General features: G+C 36.8%; 1 protein-coding gene across 1 annotated transcript in view; it reads right to left on the reverse strand.

The window, feature by feature from the left end:
* Positions 1–1,552: 1,552 nt before the first annotated feature.
* ADGRB3 (adhesion G protein-coupled receptor B3) overlaps positions 1,553–20,095 on the reverse strand; it is a gene marked incomplete at both ends in the record, with an annotated part of 447,304 nt that continues 428,761 nt past the window's right edge. The window contains 3 exons of the mRNA XM_082302615.1: positions 1,553–1,741; positions 3,682–3,786; positions 12,033–12,068. Coding sequence (XP_082158741.1) covers positions 1,553–1,741; positions 3,682–3,786; positions 12,033–12,068 — 330 coding nt within the window. The remainder of the gene's footprint in view (positions 1,742–3,681; positions 3,787–12,032; positions 12,069–20,095) is intronic.

Genomic DNA, 20,095 nt, shown 5'->3' on the forward strand with positions numbered 1-20,095 from the left:
GCCTGGAGAAAAGATTGTCAAACTGAAACACTTTCCTGAAGGTTGGTCCTAAGGTTGATCCTAACTACTTTTCTCTTAACAGATGGATGCTGATCTTCCTCTTCCAACGCTCTGGGTTAAGTTTGCACTGGCAAGCCTCTATTCTTGTCTTTTTTCTTCCTAGGCAGATTGGTGGTCATGTTTTCTTCCTCTCTAAGATTTCTCCAGCTAGTAGGCTGCACCATATTCAGTTTTGTAAAGCAGGAACCAAAATAGTTTTTGAAACTTTTTTCTAGAACTATGACTTCTGAAGATTTGAGATATCCTTCATCTATGTCCCTTACAGCTATGCTGTAGATGAGAGTCTTGAAGACTGGCTTTGATTCTGTGCATGGAAAAGGAGATTTAATCTTCCTTTTCCTAATTGTTTAACTGTATTTTCAATACAAATCATACTCTTCTCTTGATTTATAATGAAACTGACTAATTTTTTTGGGATTTGGTTCATTGTTTTTTTTTTTTTTTTTAATCTAAAATACTCAGGATTTTTTAAATCTTGAGATTATTTTTTGTTATACAGCAACAAGACCATGCACAAGACATAATGATTCTAAGTGTTTTCTTTGGGTGCTGTGCAATGAAACTTAACTTATTTTCTATTATTTGTCTTTCTACAACAAGATAAAATTTCTTATAAAACAGAACAATTGTAATATAATTCTGACAAGTCCAATTTATATGGTACACTGTCAGAAAAGAATACCTAAGAAAATGCAGAATGGCTACAAGCCTACTAATATGATTTAGAAACTTGCAGAAGCTACATACAACATGCTATTAAAACTGCAAATACCTATTCAATATTTGTGCTTTTAAAGAAAATTTTATAAATATTCAAATTTAAGAGAAACAGTATGGAATAAAATGCACTAGGAAACTGATATGTAGACAAAGGTTTATTTACACCATACAACATTTTAAATATTTTATACACAGCTGCAGCAGAGAAAGCTATTCTGAGCTTTCCAGAGAAAACTGCAATAATAAAGATGTGAAATATATTATTCATATAAAAGTGAGATTATTACTTTATTGCATTTAAAGCAATGAAGAATGTAGCTCAACAGACATTCATTTAATGACAAAAACTTTGCTTTTATATTATAAAGTAAAAAGTGTAGTAATGGCCAAACAGACTGTTATAAACTTTAAAAACTGCATAAATATATACATTGTGCTTCATGGTGAAGTTTTTTGAAAACTAAACCAAATGAAGCTGTTACAACATGAATCGTTGCTTGAGGTTTATCTATAAAGATTACCTTACAAATCCATTCCACGGGTACTTACAACACACGATGGTAAGAATTGTACACCTGGTTCTCCACTAGCCACACTAGTGGGAATATACTGTACGAAAAAACCACTGACATTTGGCACAGGAAGAGCCTGACATAAAGGAGTTGCAATGTTCAGACAGGAGTGTCAGGATCGTCAGGATTCCCGAAGTCTTTTTACTGTCAGTGCAATGAATTATTTTTACTTTGTTTCTGTTTTGTTCAGTTCGCTTTTGTTAAACTTCTGTTTGAAAGTCACCTTCTTGCACGTCTAAAGGCAAGTTCAGACACTTCTCCCATTCTGCTGGTCTGAGTTCTAAAGCATCTTTTGCCTCTGTGTCTAATACATTTATCGTTGTATAGTGTTGGTAGTCACCTGTGGTTTTGAAACTGTCCCATGGAGCCTTGCTCGGTCCTGAGTTCTCCTGAAGACCAAACAAAGAAGAATTAAAATCAAAGATGAAATAAAGCATTTTCCATTTATAAGGCTGATTGCTGACGTGCTCTCACGAGAGACAGAAGCTTGAGAGGGGAAATGGCTTTGCAGGGAGCCAGGCTGGCGGGTGCTCGGCACCGCTGAGACTCTTTCTTTGAGAGCAATCAACACTTTGGCAGGCTCCTCACCTGAGCTGCCAGCGAAGCCCTTTCTTTCACAAGAACCAATATACGTGAGGAATGGGCTGAGAGATCCAGTACCGATAGACATCTTTCTAACAGTGGGAGAAAAGTGGGAGAAGAGTGTAGAAAAGAGGGAGAAGAGAAAGGAAGGTAACTGAGAAGAGTTTGTTGCCTGAAATATGGAGTGATTTAAAATAGAGACTGCCAGCTGGATTTTGAATTGCGGCAGGTGCACGGCAGAACGACAGAAACCTTGAAAATGCTGTGAGAGCCACCTTGCCTTACAGGCTGATGAGCTCATGTATATTAGGATTAACAGACTGAAAGGTGGTTATTTTCTACTGAATGATTTTTTTTTTTTTTAATGCTAGGTTTTATAAGGTAAAGACTTTATGGACCAATTTAATTAGAGATTTCTGCTGTGGCATGATGGGTGGGATTTAGTTGCTAAAATCCAATATTTTTGCACCATCTAAGAGGCTGTTAGACTTTCTGGTTGATCTCCAACTATCTTTCATGAGAGGTGCAGATCTCCTTTGAGTCCTGTATCGTCACTGCCTATACTGTGCTGTAAACCAAGACCTCTGTCTAAAATAGCCTGAGATGCCTATATTTAGGTACCTGGATCACTCTCTGACTGTCTCACAAACAGACCATTCCTCTAGGCAGCTTTTATTAGCAGAGCTTTCAAAAGCACAGCACCGACGTGAAACAGAGTAAACACAACTCTTCCACTGAGATTCCCTTTGAGATTTTTAATTAATTCAAGCTTTATGTGAATAGCAAATCTCAAGTAGGGAGACAAATGAAAACTTTACATGTCAGCTGATCTCAAAAGGGGGAGTGAGTGAGAACTTGATACAAAATAACACATATCACAGATAAAGGTTCATCAAAGAATCAGGGCTAAATTTCTGCTGGATTAAGATGATGTAAATGATGTAAATCCATTGGCCTCACATCTGCTTAATACCTCTTCTTCATGTCTGAGAGCAGCTCTTCTGAAAAAGTTATACAATACAATGATTCTAGCTCAATTCCATTTAATATACAATTTTCACATTATAAAATTATATAAAATTATTTATAATCAAAATATTACCGATAAAAAATATGTCAGACTAAATTAGCTGTTTTAATTAGGCAGAATCAACTATTTCCTTGCTCTCATTATCAGATGTAGTCAGGGTGTTATGCATGTGCATATGAGTGTGTGTGGATAAATTTGAATCATGATGATAGCAGCCTCAACTCAGGATGATTTAATTTTTGCTTTTCCCATGGTAAATATTTATAAACCTATTATGGAAAAGACATGGCATTACAGAGATTTCATGTGCTTTCTGGACCATTGCATATATAGGTAAATCTATCTGGACTTGTTTGTAAGTATCTAATTTATTATCCCTTGCCTAGCTAGAGGAAAAGCCCTATTGGTCAAATTATATCAGTGAGCTGCTTTCTCTATATAAAGCCCCTTAGACACAGTAGGCACATACAGATTTGAAATGCGTTCCCTACAGTTCAATTACTTGTCATCTACAATGATGTTAGTGAGTTAGTTATGGTCTAATTGTGGAACGTAATGAGTCTCATCATAGGTTGGATTACTGAAAATAGCTTTTGTTCTCATTTCTGAGGTACCTAAAGGTGAGGTCTTCTTGGGAAATGTACTGAAGTCAAAGGGCTCTTGTTTCCTTGTTGTTTAGGATCCACCATATTTTAAATATAATAGAAGGACACTTACCATACTGCCTGATTTTGGTACATCCCGAAATCTGTCCAGAGTCTGAAATTTCTGATTTAACTCTTGAAACAATTCCATATGCCTCTTTCTTGTATGCATGACCTTCTGCAAAACGGAATATACTTGCTTATATTTATAATTGCGTCTAGGTTTTTTTTTAAGAGAAGCATTCGTTTTTCCAACATAATAAAGTAAATTGAATTTGGCAGGGCCATCTTTTCCCTATAGATTTGACCAATGGAAGTGAATTGCCCTGGCCCTTCTCTCTGCTGCGTTTAATGATCCTCCTGTGTACAAGAGACTGTTTTAACTCTACATTTATCAAGTTGCTGAAATTAGGGACCACTAGCTTGGAAGTATCCTGAAAGTAATGGCAATTTCTCAGAAGAGTATTTCTCTTGCACATCAAGAATATTTTCTAGAATTTCTCTTTTCAGCATGGATGCTTATATTTTAATTTCTACAGGAAAGCAACAGCACTTTGTAATGGTCCCTGTTGGAATAATTTTTATGAGAACGCTGAACTCGGAAATCTTGGCTCAAAATGGAAAATCCCCAAATGCTATGTCTTTTTACTTAGACGTCTTCTTGTCATTCAAATAATAAAATGCATTCATATTGAACTGCATTCATATTAGGAAAAGAAGCACATTTTTTCAATTTTACTTGCTTTCTTATTTCATGTACAAATAAATTGGAAACCACCCTCCTTCTAGCCCATGCCGAGGGCACTCTTCCACAGAAACTAATTATATGGCACTCCTGTGGAAGAGGGGGAGACCCCAAAGAGCCCCCACAATTCTCATGGCCTCAGCTATTTATCTGCCTGGGCAGATACTTGGAGAGTGAAGCCTGTTTTCAAGCCTAGATTGTAAACTATGCCCATCAGAGCTGTTTTCAAAGGAATTCATGCTCAGTTATGGATTCAGGGCAGCCTCTGGAGCAAAGCTGAAGGCTGCTTACTGTTTGACCAGTCTCTTAGTTCTGTGGTCTGGATGGTCTGGGGGTGGGAGGGTCTGAAGATGCTTCACCTCAGTCCAACAGTGGATGGGCTCGGCTTTCTCTTAAGCTTTTGTAACTGCTTGAACTTGAATTACAGCCAGGGCAGCAGCCAGGAATGCTGATAGAAGAGGTGCAGGACACAGGTCTTTGTGCAAGTCTACTAATTGTCAAGCCTGATTTTCCCTGGAGTTGTGAGTGAAACCCTGCAAACTTACATGTGTGGTGCCTGACTGTGACCCTTTCCATCAAGTAACGCTCCTGCCAAGCCTAGGTTAATACCTTTTAAAACAGACTGGCAATACCTGACTCTCAATATTCCTTTATCAATGCCATCTTTATTTTTCGTTTGCATTATGTCTTTAGAGATTTCATGAAACGTGGCTGCTCTTTTGGCCAGGCATTTCTACTGCCATGCTGTAAGAACCATATTAGTCTTAATACAGCCACACAGTATCTTGAGAACTTGTTCCTTTCTGAGAAAAGGAGTTTGGCAACATGTTTCACCAGAGAGAGATGGGACATCAGCAATTAAAGATCTATTAACTTGAGTTGTGGGGTGAATAAGGGAAAACCTTTTGCAGTATTTGGTAATAAACTCCTCACAAAAGGTAATTTAACTAGCCATAGCTGATCTAAATTTGTGAGGGGAGTTTCACTTAAGTGTCTTCCTAGGGATTCTTTTAAGATATTACTGCGATGGTAGACAGGAGTATATGGCAATTTTCATATATATAAATATAAAAAAGAAAGGTTCTACTTCAAAGATTATTATTGTCTGAAATAAGGAGACATGGTCATGGGAATAAAACATTTTTGGTGGGTTAAAACACTAGCTCTAAAGACCAGGAAATAGCATGAGGCTGTGAAACAAGTATCTCCATTTGGAAACTTTTTAGTAGAAGGCTGGGAATATAGAGAATGCTACTTTCTGATATATTTTCCTTAATCATGTACCCAAGATGTGATTAAATAGCAAATATGAATAATGCAAATGTCTTACTCAGTTCATTACATTATTCCTGAGGAGAAGCAGGTGGGAGGAGAAATAAAACACTTGCACTGGGAAGTCAGCCAGAAAAAAAAGTCTTTACATTTTATTCTTAATAGCAGCATGACTGGTATGAACATGTACCTATGGATCTTTTGGTTACTTTGTGTTTTCCTAGCTTCCATTCCATAATTCCTACCCACTGACACCCACCCCCTCCCTATTGCTTATAAAGAACAATCTGAACTGAAGGTGCAGTAACTTAAATTTCCAACTTTAACTCTCAAGTTCTAGATTTCTTTTAAATTCTTGGTTAGAAAGCACCATCTTATCTTCTTTCTAGAAAATATGCTCTGTTGGGTAACTCTTTCTCTTTTACGAGAAAAAAACCTACAAAGTATTGTAGGGTGTTATTCTGTTTCCTCTATTAAATGGGCAATGTGGACAACACCCCATTATTAATATTAGAATTAATAACTTTTAACAATACAAAGCTGGAGATCTTGACAACTAATACTAGAATGACTGCGGTAGCATCAGGATCTGAAAAGGATGGAAACTGAACTTGTGCTGCCCTTCTTTCTTTAGGTGCAGCTGCGCAGTTGCCCATTGATGTGGCATCCCTGCCAGAAGCACCAGAGTCACCCACCAGGCTCCAGACACACATCTTCTTGGGGTGTCTCCTGCAGGTTCCATAACTCCTGTGCCCCATACCCTAAAGGGGGTCAAGCTGAATCGACACCCCTTCCACATTTCTACCCCCACTCTTAAGTCAGATAGAGAGTGTGTTTTGAAAAGACTACACCTTACTCTGATGACCACCTACTCACAGAAAAGGATTCAGAGTGTGCATGGCTGTCATCAAGATGGGGAGAACTTCAAACATAACTCTGTATCCAGTTTCCTTTTTTATTTATGATAGGGCTTTAGCTGAACTCTAATTCAAGACAAATATACTCATGAATATTTCATGACACCCCACCTGGAGTACTGTATTCAGCTTTGGGGTTCCCAACATAAGATCGATATAGACCTGTTGGAGTGAGTGTAGTGGAGGGTGACAAAGGTGATCAGCAGGCTGGAGGACCTCTCATATGAATTCAGACTGAGAGAGTTGGGGCTGTTCAGCCTGGAGATGAAAAGGCTTCAGGGAGATCTTACAGCAGCCTTGCAGTACCTAAGGGGGCCTACAAGAAAGCTGGAGAAGGACTTTTTACAGTAACATATAGTGATAGGACAAGTGGTGGTGTCTTTAAGCTGAAACAGGGTAGGTTTAGATTAGATATAGAAAAAAACTTCTATGATGAGGGTGATGAGACACTGGAACAGACTAGAGAAGTTGTGGATGCCCCATTCCTGGAAGTGTTAAAGGCCAGGTTGGATGAGGCTCAACCTGGTCCAGTGGAAGGTGTTCCTGCCAGTGGCTGGGGCTTGGCTCTTGATGATCTCTAAGGCCCCTTTCAACCTAGGCTATTTTGTGATTCTATGATTTGTAGTCAATCTTATAAATAACTATATCATCATCATCATCATCATCATCATCATCATCATCATCATCGCTACAAGGTCATTTAATTTGCCTTGGAGATTTTCTACATTGTCACAGTTAAAAATGTTCTCTCTCAAATACTGTACAAAGCAGCTAAGTTAAAAGAACAGATGGGGAATGCCTTCTCAGTCCTCTAATGGAAACATGCTGTGTTTTCAAGATGTTATAGGTATGATCATTTGCCAAACTTGGGAACAGGAAAGAATTTTTCCCTGTAGGCATATTTTTTTTTTACCTTTGCTTTCAAGAGATGTCTTCAGGTTAGTAAGAGAATGATTTTAAACTTTTGTGAGTTATAATGGTATTATAATAAATAGCTATGGCAGATGAAATTCTGAAAGAATGCAGCTCCAGCAATCAGTGGTCAATTCAGCATTTTTGTTGGTAAAAGTCTACTGATCTGTGGAAAGAAGACAGTCTGGTATTCACACTTGTCCTGTGTATCCCTGCTCTCCCTCAGAGCTAGAGATGACTTGAATCCTGGGGATCAGGGTAATAAGGCACTTCTCTGAATTATTTGGCATAAACGTTGTTAACAGAGTAGATCCAATGAGTGGCTTATAGAAATGAGAGAGTGGGGTTAGTGGGGAAATCCAAAAGTCAGACTCTCTCATAGAATTTAAAGGTAATTGTGATCTTCAATCCTAAAACGCATGCCAATAGTACTGTTTAGCTCCCTCGTATGTTTTGTAATTGCCAGCATACACCTATTATAAAGCCCTCCTGGGAATTTCTACAGCATCTGTATTTCTGTTCAACATAATTAGAATGAATTTTATTTGATCTGACAGCTAACTGTTAGTGCTGAGACTCAATAAAAAAGCTACCTGTCCAGCTCTAGAGAAAAAATGACAGCAGTTGGAGGGCACTTAGCTGGGGTTAGCACAGCCTGTGGCAGCAAGGATCCAAAATGTCCAGACCAATAATTTTGCTCGTGTTTTGGACATCAAACTGCATGAATGAGTCCAAACTTATCTTTATTAATAGCAAGAAAAGAGATGTAAAGTTGTTTCATGTTGACTGTTCATTTAGCAAACTTCAAAGTTCAACTAGATTAGTCAGTGTTTTACAAAATCTGTGGACAGTATATTATGCAGCAGAAATACTTCCTGATGACAGACTAAGCCCTGTTTGTGACACTCTGTGGTTTTTTTTCTTTTTTCCTACATGAAGGGATATTTTAAGAATGTAATGGTAAATTATTTAAAAAGGAAAACAAGATACAGGTGTCCAGTTTTGAGATCCAACCCCCCTAACCAGCTTGAGATCTATAAGTGCTTGCCAATTTTGATGTCATCTTTTTCTCTCTCCCTTTTCTTTCACTGAGACACAAGTTTTCTGTAACAGAACCCATGCAGTCACAGGACTTTCATTATTTATAATCCATTGCAAAGGCCCTTAAAACTACGTCTGTACTCCTGCATGTATTGAGGATAACAGAGACAGAGTATTCTGTGGTATTGTGTAGTCTTAGTCTGGCTGTGTTCACATTACATAGCAGCTGGCTTTGAGTTTCTTCTGGGGCTCTTGGAGAAAAATGGCCTTTCTCAAGTTTATTTTTATGCATGTTTTTTCTTCATATTATTTATATTAAGGTGAATGTTCCATTGGAAGACACTAGAACAGTCTTTTCTTCTTTTCTTCTTTTCTTCTTTTCTTCTTAAGTATGGAACCATGACTCTATACTAATAAGTCAAACATGTCTGAGACTGTTCTCTGGCAACATCTAACATGGAATGTTCTCCATGAATACTAAATTCTATTAAATTCTCTTAGTTTCCCAAATAAAAAGTCTAAAACCAAATTGTCTGTTGTGAATGGTAGCCTGATTGAGTTGAGTCCCTAATGACACTCAAGAACTTTTTGGAGAGACAAGGCCAGACTAAAATAGTGAAGGTCTTTCTAAAAATTAATCCATATAAAAGCTGGTATTTTGGCACCTAGGAATATTCCCTCAAATGTCTAATTTAGTAAGATAGACATAGCCTGAGTATTTGTCTTGTATGTATATAGAGACATGTGTGAAAGGTTGAGGGTGTAGAGACTGCTGAGAGAGTGTTAAAAGGACAAGGACAGAGGTAGCCAAACTTGTCCCAGCCTTGTCCACACTGCATACTTAACATTTGTTATCTTCAGAACCACATCCATGTCATTCTGTGATTTTGCATCCTCAGAAATGTGGAAGGTCATTGTCTCAGGGAGTGCCAGCTGGCACTGGTCACAGACAAAGCAAAGAAAGTGTTAAACATTTAAGTAGTATGTTCAATCCCTTTGGCTCAATCTTACCACCAGACTGTGTTCTATTTTGCAGCGAAACTGCTTTGGGGTATCCAAAGAGAAGCATTTTGGCCATGCCACACTATCTCAACACTTTTTGGCTTTTTAATTTTATTTTACCTTAGACAGACAGCCATGCTATGTGTAAAGATACAGGAAAGCCCACAGACTTAATCAGATGGATCTTAAAGCTGGGAGGTGAGATGGGTTTAGTCTGCATCAATATTTGTAAAACACAGTAGCAACTGGCACAGTATTGCTGTTGGTCTCAGTTCCTCAGCAGTCACTCCCAGTGGCCCCATCCTTTCCTTGCTATTAAAAAATATATTTTCCTGCATTGTAATTGTAATTCTAAAAATCTTAGGCCATGGAACAGCAATATTGCAAACAAGTTAAGACAAAGGTGTAAATAAACAACAATACAAAGCTGGGAGGAGCGGCTGATACCCCAGATGGCTATGCTTCCCTTCAGAAGGACCAGGACAGGTTATAGAGAGGGGCAGAGAAGAACTGTCTGAAACTCAACAGAGGAAAGTGCAGGGTCCTGCACCTGGGGAAGAATAGTTCCCTGCACCAGGAGAGGCAGGGCACTGACCTGCTGGAAAGAGAAGGCCTGCAGAGAAGGCCCTGGGTGTCCTAGTGGACAACAAGCTCTCCATGAGCCAGCAGTGGCCAAAAGGCCAATGGTGTCCTGGGGTACCTTAGGAAGAGCACTGATAGCAGGGAGAAGGAGGTGATCCTGCCCCTCTACTCAGCCCTGGTGAGGCCACATCTGGAGTGTTGTGTCCAGTTCAGGGCTCCTCAGTAAAAGAGAGACATGGAGCTCCTGGAGTGAGTCCAGTGGCAGGCAACAAATATGATTAAGGGATTGGAGAACCTCTCTTATGAGGAAAGATTGAGGGAATTGGGCCTGTTCAGCCTTGAAAACAGACAACTGAGAGTGGACCTTATCACTGTCTGTAAGTATATAAACAGTGGTGTTGAAGAGGTTTCCAGGCTCTTCTTGGTGGTGCCAAGCAATAGGACAAGAGAAAATGGGCAGAAACTGATGCACAAGAAGTTCCACCCGAATATGAGGAAGAATTTCTTTGCTGTGCAGGTGACTGAGCACTGGAACAGATTGACCAGGGAGGTTGTAGAGTCTCCCTGACTGGAGATATTCAAGAAATGCCTGGACGCAATCCTGTGCCATGTACTCTAGGATGACCCTGTTGAGCAGGGAAGTTGGACCACATGACCCACTGTGGTCTCTTCCAACATGACCCATTCTGTGAGTCTGTGAAACCATGTGAATCAAGAGAAAATATGTAATGTGAATTGTGTTTCTTGAGATCAGAATGTGTACTGCATTGGTGTTTATTTGGTGTTGGATTATATTCCTGAGTGACAGGAAGAATGTTTTAGTATCTGTTGCCACAGAGAATGCTCTCATTGTGAACAGCACGATATTTCTTTTCAATAAAAAAATCCAGTAAAGTTTAGAATTCTTGTATCAATCTAGTTATAAAACTTCTGATTTAATTTAATTTTAGAGTTGCTTGCTCATCACAAATTTGTTATTGTTTAATGTTTTTCTTCTTCTTTTCTATGCATTTATCCTAAAGCATATTTAGGGTAATTGCAAACAGGGGAATTTTTGGCATTATGATTGATATGTGCTGATCACGGGCTTTCAAATTTTAGCCCAAGATCTATAGGTTCCATACAAATATAATTGTTCAGTTTCTTTGGAGACACTCGTAATGAATTATATCAAGCTATTTCTATGCATGAATAGACAACCCCAAATTATTGTGAAAACCCCAAATTATGAACAGCCCCTTGAAAACTAACTGCTGTATTCCTTCTGGTAGAAATCAGAGAAAAAACCCGCAAACAAATCTCTAGGAGACTTAATCATATTGACCGAGATAGAACAAAATGGTCATTAATGAACACAACTAAACCTCACTCAGCAGGATCTAAGTCGGAAATTGTGGATATCCATCCTAAAGAACCTTACATGAACTTAGTTTTTTATATAGCATGTGATCCATACGCTTTGACACTTGTAGCACTTCACCATTTGAAATTTGACACATTCATAATCACTACTTGGATGTGAAACTTGTACTTCTGTAAAGTAGTATTGAAGAAAGATTAAAAGAAATTATTGAAAATCTCTTGAACAGAGCAACCTTCTGCAATGATGTCGCCTGTCCTATACTTATTTTTCAATAAGTAGATAGCCAGCCAAAAAGAAAGAAAAAAAAAACCAAAAAAACCAAACCCAGATGAAAATGAAGAGGCAAAGAATTTAAAAACTGAAATCATGATGGTTAATACTGCAATATGACAGTTTGATCTCAGAATATTTTGCAAACAAGTTGCACCAAAGTAGTTTTAATGAATTGTTCATCATGTTCTGTACAGTACCAATTGAACAACCCTATTGCATCTACTATGCCAGAAGGCTAAAATCTGCTAAAATGAACACTTCACATTTACTTTTAGGAAAATACTTTTAATAATCAGGAATAATTCAGTAAAACTTACTTCAAAGTCAAGGTCCGAATAACGTGATTTTCTTCTCTATTAAGCAGTAAAAAAAAAGAAAAAAGAGGTTTTATTAACAAGGGGACTATTCAATTCATATTAATGAGTCTAAATAACATTCTTGTTCTCCTATCAGGTATATATTAGGTATTCTGTAGGAAGATATAGATTTTATCTTGATAATTTAAGATTAATGTATGACTTTGCATAGTTTATTAGACCAGTATCAACATATTTTCTCTGAAATAAACCAGACTTCATTTCACTGGGATGCATAATGTGCATGTTATTTGCATGCAATTGAACCTGTTGGTGTATAAAATATATCTATTTCTATACTTTCTGTGGTATTTGAAAATTATCATCATATTTATACATTTTTACACAGGTACCTATACATATCTATGTTTTAGATTTTTATAGGTTTACAGAAATTGATTCCTACATCAGGCTTACATTGGTACAACTCCATTGATTTTAATGGAATAAATGACAGCAAAATCAAGCCGAAGCCATAGTTTCAGCTTGTTTGTTTGCAATGACAATCTGAATGGAGAAAGCAATGACTTTGTTTTAAACTTATGACAAATCTGATTCAAAGCATCTGATATAAAGCAAGAATGATTTACTAGTGAAGTAATCACTTGTATAAAATGCAACAGAATATGATTGCTTAGACATGTCACAAATAATTTAGCACAGAATTTTTTAGATACCAAAAGAAACCAATTATAAAGTCAAATTATATTGAAAAGAAGCAGAACTATTAAAAAGAAGGGATAAAAATATATTTTTTCTTTTAAAGTTGGGAATTAAATGTCTTGCAATAGATTAAAGAGATGTAGAAAGAAGAAGATAGGTTGAGAGAGCTGAAAAGAATGCAAAAAACTTGAGAATGAAAATAAAAGATACATTCATCTTCAGGAAGGAGGGCTAAAGAAGGAAAGAGTACTCCCAAACCCAAAAAGGCTTGTTGCTGAAGTATAACCCTAACTTATATGATAAGGTATGATGGCTTTAAGTTGTGGCGAAGGAACCTTTTCACACTGCACTTAATTTCTTCAGTGAAGAAGAATCAAACCATTAAGTCAAGAGGAATAATGTTTCTGATTTTGATTTTACTTGGTTTAACAAATCTGCAGGTTTTAGTAAGCTGCTTTGTTTTCCTGAAATTGAAAGGAATGACTTTACAAGTCTTCCAGCTGTAAAAAGTGAAGATGTTTTGTCTTTGAGCCCTTGATTATACCACTTTGTGACATGTTGTCTGGTTTTGTAGTAAAATTTTAATGCTCCAATCCATAATAATATAAGGAATATTATTGCAACACTGTCAACACTCTGATGCCTAAAGGGCTCTGAGGCTCTATAAAAGAACAGTCTAAGTTAAAACAACCAACAAAACAAGCTTTGGAGAAGGTATCTTTAATCATCAAGGCTTGATTTAAAGAAAATCTATGCATTTGTGATTAGGAATGGTCTACTTTTAAGGTACAACTAGACCACATCTACCACTGAAAAGGCTCAGTGGTTACAAAAGGGGAAACGTACAAAGAGGTGTAGTTTACAGGAGTAGCTTTCAAAAATGTTTGAAAAAGCTATTTTTAAGCTAGAGTTCAGTAATAAACCTGATACCATTGAATCCTAAGTAAAAATAAAGCAAATTCTGGAAGAAATGTGCAGTTTTCTAGGAACTGTGGTTTGTAAAATTGAAACATTTGTATTTTGCTTTAAGTATGCTTGACTGCAGTGAAAATATTCCTGGCATAGCTGGATTATTAGGTTTTGCACCCAGACAACTCTATCACTGCTTACATGGTGAAAATATATATCTAACAGACTGCAAAATATTCCGTTGTGCTACTGTCAGAGAGAGGCAAGGATTGCAATTTTGCTGTTAGTTCACACCAGTTATAACCAAACAGGTCATATACCACAGGTTTTTCTCAGTGAGGATTTTTCTAGGGCTTAACAAGAATCTATCACAGAAACATTTATTTTAAACTTATATAGTAAAGAACATCTGCTCTGTGCTTGTGCTTCACTTTTTTCCATGGCTGCATACAATGAAATACACCACGAGTGCTGCCTGAGCATATTCTCTTAAGACACAAAATGCATGTAACTGCCAAGGGAGCAGCAAAGATCTGCAAGTTTTGAAAACCAAAGGATGCTTGTTATGAATGTGATCCTGAATCACTGAAAGTTATTTGCAATATTGTCACTAACACCACTAGGTACATGATCAGGTCCTCCTGGCTGCTACATCATTGTCCTGAAATGACTGCAGTGTTATTTTTTGAGAGAGGGAACATACTCAGAAGCATGAAATTACTGGGAAACTTATAAGGATGAAGGAGTTTTCCTTTAGTCTCAGTTGGAAGTTGACATTTTACTCAATTGTTCTTCTAGTTTCTGTATGATATATAACAGCCATGAAAATAATTACATTAATTGAGACTGCATTTATTCTTTTTTTCTCATATGAAGTTTGTTGTGTCTCTTTTGGCTGAGGAAAATGGAGTTTTCCACACATAACCTAAATGCTTTCAGAAATCAACCATCTAGCTCATTCTACACATTAAACTAGCAAAAGGCAACTGAGTGGAGTAAGGGGGGAAATTTCCTTGTGTCAAATGAGCTGCTGGACTGGTCACACCAATATGTTTCTTTTCAAAAAGCTGTTCCCTTTATGCACCTGCAAAACTGAGAATTATTTTAGCAACATAAGAGTTACAATAGAAGTTGGTGGATTTTTTCCAAGGATCAGATGGAGATTCACTTGAGTATTAATGTTAATATAAGTAATAAATAACTGTAAAGGATATTATCTATGGTTTGCCTCATTTAATATTTTGTATTTGACCAGGTTCTGCTATGATGTTTCAGGAATGATATAGACAAGGGCAAGTATAAAATGACATTTCTACTGCAACACCCTCCCTAAGTCTTCAGTAGTTTAAGAATTTCCTTGTGTTGGGAAATGTGCTGGGGTAGTGAATTCCACAATTTCAATATGTAAAATATGACAAAGGAAATTATTTTGTTCATCCCTTTGACATTTCATTTGATGTTCCTCTTTTTGGTGTTATAGGAGATACAAATAATCGTTTCCTATTCACTCCTCACTGTTCTCCAAGCCGAAGAGCCCCAAAACAGTATAAAAAACTGAAGATCCATGCAATTAGTCAGTGTCAGGAAGTTAGCTGGCATAACTCTGAAAGAAAATGAGGGGTATGGGTAAGCAGTGAACTGCAATCCATGTACAATTACAAATGCTACAGAAAAAGAGATCAATTTAAGCAGGCAAGGGTGTGATAGACCTCTTCGTGCAGCTCCAGTGACAGTTCTGCATTGGTGCTCTACTCTTCAAGAAGCCAGATCATGCCTGTAAACTGGGGAAATTTCAGAGGAGAGTAGCAGCAAAAAGTACTTTTAGGAGGAAAGGATAAAAGAGTGATGCAGATTTGTTTAACACTGTATCTGGAAGAAGCAAACACAGAAGCTTATACAGAAACCTTAGAAGGATATAAACACTGATAAACAAAACTGGTATGGGAAAAACCCAGAAACAAAATCAGAATTGGTATTGGGAAAAAAGTATGTTTATGTAACTATGCAATAATTGCTAAGAGAAACAGTGGAAGCCCTTCACTCTAGTCTTGAAAGTGAAGTTTGACTGTGTTTTAGAGAAATAGATTGTAGAAAGTGTTCTTGCACTGATAGAAAAGATGACCTAACAAGAATTTTTCCATCTCTGGTTTCTATGGCTCTTTAATCTTAATTGATAAAACCCATTTTATGTAGGAAAAAACCCCTACCCTTCATGCCAGAGCCAAAATAAATTGCTGTAGTAATTTATTTTAAATCAATTTTACTTTGTGCCAATCATGTATAGCTTCTCTGTGTAATTCCAGAACAACTTTAAACTCTGCTGAGGGACAAAAATAGAATTTTGAAGAATAATTTCCATACACCAGCACACACTAAGCCGTTGGCACCAGGAAAGAGCTGCTCCTACTAAAAGACTAATAAAATCCCTTTCCATGTCTGTAAAACGACAAATGCCTGGTTTTCTCCTTATTCTATTCTGCATTACACCACTATCTGATTAATTACATCAGATACTCCTAAAGATATATTGCATTGTGCAAAGCATAATTGAAACCAGAGATACCCTATTATAGTGAGGGCTATAACCATGCTTCCATTAATATAAAGTCTTATTATCAGCAGTTTATAATTCACTCTGAGATGACGTTTGACATACAAGATCTTAGCCTGAGGAGGATTTTTTTCCCAGAACAAAAGTAAAGAAAAATCTTTTTTGGCCCTCAGAGATTATATGAGAGATATAAAGGTGGAATGTGGATAGATGTTTTTGATTTCAAATGCCTTTTATGTGTATATAACTGGAAAACACTCCAGTTTCTGAATAGAAGATTGTTGGCTGCTAGTCCATAACATGAGCTAACATAAAGCCAGAAAATTTTCATGAAAAAGTGAATTTAATATGGGAATTTTTAAATCTTTAAAACATGCTAGAAAATTTAATACATCAACACACGGCGCAAACATAACTTCAAAGATCTCACTTTAAAAGTATTCTGACAAATTATTGTGCCCTGCTTCTCCCTTTTTTTTATAGGGCAGCCTGCATATGTATTTACTCAATCAACTAAGATCACTTGCTTTGTGTTTCTGAATGCTTTTGGGGAAAATGTAACACTTGTAAAATAGACAATTATAATATAAAGCCTGCAATATATGCTTCACTTTATAATACTAACTAAAATTTCAGTTCTTCACATCTTCAGTTACTACAATAAACTCTGCCTGATTCTACCCCCACTTCTGCATGGTAACCCGACAATAAGTTGCATCAATTTCTGAAGTCAGAGGACTCTGAGACCTACTCACTCAAGTGAAAGAAATAGAGGGTTGTTATAGGGCTAGACTTCATTTCCCTGAGAGTCACAAAATTGGCAAGAGCTGTCTCCACAGCTTATTGAAGAATGAAATGAGGAATAGGAGGGATAAAAATCTGAGATACAGAATGCCTGAAAATAAATGCAATGTGGAAATAGGATAAAGAAGAAATTCCTGTGGTGCTCGTCTCTCTATTTTGTTCTTTTTTTTACTTCTCATGTCATAAATCAAAATGACTTCACACCATTTTGCTTTTGTTCTGCCTGATGCTCTGGTATTTTATTGATGAGATTGACTATTTTAACTTTGTATTTTTTATTTTTTCTCTCCTTTCCTGGTTTGGGGATTTTATTATTATTATTTTAGAACTTGTTCCTTCCCTGCTGTTTTTATCTCATTCTTCTTAATACCTTCATTTTAAGTTTTTTCTCCATTTCTACCATATTCCCCTCCCCCTTTTTTAATGTCTTTTTTTTTTGCCTCTTTTTCTTTACCTATCTTTGCTTTTTATTTGCACTTCACTATCTCTAACATTATCTCATACTTCTTCCTCCATTTTTTTTTGCCCAATAAAAAAAGATGAATTACTTATCCTGGAGATATGTTTCCCAGATCAGCTTCTTCCTCTACCTTTAAACCTCCAAACTTTTCTCTGCATCTAATGTCTGGGAACGCAATACTTCACTTCAAAGTAATTTCATTTTAATGAGCATACGACTCAGAGTACATTTTCAAAACAAAAATCATTCCAAAAGATTGTATTGAGTGTTTTCTTCATTAAAATCAAAACACTTTGAACTGAAGGAGCATACTCCAAGCCACTTTGATGCCAAGGTAGCAAAGCAAGTTTTAATCCATGCATATAAGGGATGTGCAGGAGATTAACCGGATGTTTGATTAGTTCTCCTCAGAAACTCCGTGATGTGCTAATATGCCTGCCTGTGCCTATAATCGCATAACTACTGTTGCGTGCATACCAAATAAAATAAAAATCACCAATTTGCACATTGTGAATCTGCATATCCCTAAATTTATACTTATCTGGGCAATACTTGTATGTAAATATTATGGCATTCTCAACTATCTTTTCAAACCTGAAATTCTTCCACATGTAATAAAGCATTTAATTGTTCACATCTAAGCCTTTCCTTCAGAAAAAAAAATATAGATACAAAAGTTTTAGAAGAAACTTTGTGACACACTGTAGGATTCATCTAATTAAATTAGGACACCAACATTTTTGATGCTTGTGTTTGAACTACTCATTCTGGCTTCCTCTATGGAATCTGAAGAGACACACCTGCACTGAGGCATGTCATTTACTTCATCCTGGAGCAGATGTCTAAAAGTGGCCTAAAAATGGCTATTTGTCTTAATTGAATCTAAAGAAGAGCCAAGTGTGAAGAGCTCTTTCCATTTCAGAAGGAGAATGCCTACATTTAGATATATAATGGTAGGGGTGGTGGATCCTCCCTTCAGAAGGATAGAAGTCAGGATATACATTTATTGTGCTGATACTGTAGTTGTGTTCCAACTATAAGCTGAAAGGACAGGGAAGCTTTCTACTGCTCAGGATCTTCTCCTTTAGAACTGGCCTAGTCATGCTCTGTCAGGAGAAAGGTGGGCAGGGTGATCTTGAATGTCCTGCTGCAGGTTTTGCTGCTCCACAAGTCTGACAAAGCCCTGTCTTTTTAAAAGTCTTGCAGTCTTCTAAAAAAAAAAAAAAATCTCTTGCCCTCCCTGTTTTACTTTGTTTAATGCAGCAACAAAAGTTAATCCAGCTGGTCAGTTCTAGACAATAACATTTTGGGCTTTACCTCAACCCTTGCTTCTTACACACTGAATATGCAAAAACACAATCACATTCTTTATCTGGCTGGATCTGCTTATCAGGATTTGCCTGAGACTCTGATTTTATTCTATATACAATTTTCTTTCATTTTCCTATCTTCAATTCCGTGCAGTACATCTTCATCAAGTAATGTTGAGAAACACAAAGGCAGACACAAAAGCTGAAACAGTTCCTTTCATTTCTGACCTACCCTAATATCTGTGGTTTTTTCCCAATACATGGGATTATGCTGGGTTGGATGAGGTTTACAAATAAAACTGGCTTTCTGGATCAAAATACAGCCTGCTAAACCTAATATGTTTCCCAAGTTAGAAGGGACGAAATATTTACTATCTTATTATATTTTACTACATTTTCTACTACATACTTAGTAGTCTCTTCTGAGCATAAAACTTACATACAGAATGGTGACTGAGATTCTGTGTCTACATCCCATCTTAGAGGTAAACTTAAAATATGATACAAATACAGTTTAAAAAATAACCCTAAAGGAGCAGTATATGATTTTCAGGCCTATATTCCAAAGTGGCATCAGGAACTATAATTTTGTGTATGATGAAGTAACTATTGTTATGCTTTTTACAACTTAACTAAGATCTGCTTTTTTTTTTTTTTTCCCCCAGGTGTCCTTGATGAACTTTGTCACCAATGGAGGGAAAGAGGCATCACCAGAAATTAATTTAGAGTGGATGGTATGGTGGCATATATGTCCATCCTCTCAAAGAATTACGAAACTTCCTCACATATCTCATCCATATGTCTAATCTTAACTGGACTGTATTTAAGCCTATCTGACAAAAATGATCTTAAAGACAGTATTGTAGATAGGTGGGAGAGGATACTGCTGGAACGTGACCTTAGATATTCTGCTTTTGGGGTTGCATTAAATTTGGGAACTCCTGTGCACTACCTAAGATCTATTAACTAATATATCTGAACTGAGGGCAGGAATTTCTTTCACCACGCAGACTTGCTTTGAAAGAGCCTGTCTATTTGAGCACTGAACAGGCAAGCACTTAAACTACCTTTTAGAAACAAGTTTGAAAATTTGTTCAAGATTATACATAATCACTTTAACAACAACCAAAGCATGGGTAATTTTTGATTCATTGCAGATCCCCATGCTTCATTTTCTATTCATTTTGAAGTTAAATCGAATCTTGTAAAACTTATGCTAGTACACACAATATAAACAGCATGGAAAATACTTCGCTTTCAAAGCCTGGAAAGATATCTCTTGAAAAGAAACTAAATTCTGATCTTCTGCCCAGACTCTTCATAAAAC

The sequence above is a fragment of the Coloeus monedula genome (assembly GCF_965178545.1).
Source record: "Coloeus monedula genome assembly, chromosome: 2".
Classification (NCBI taxonomy): domain Eukaryota; kingdom Metazoa; phylum Chordata; class Aves; order Passeriformes; family Corvidae; genus Coloeus; species Coloeus monedula.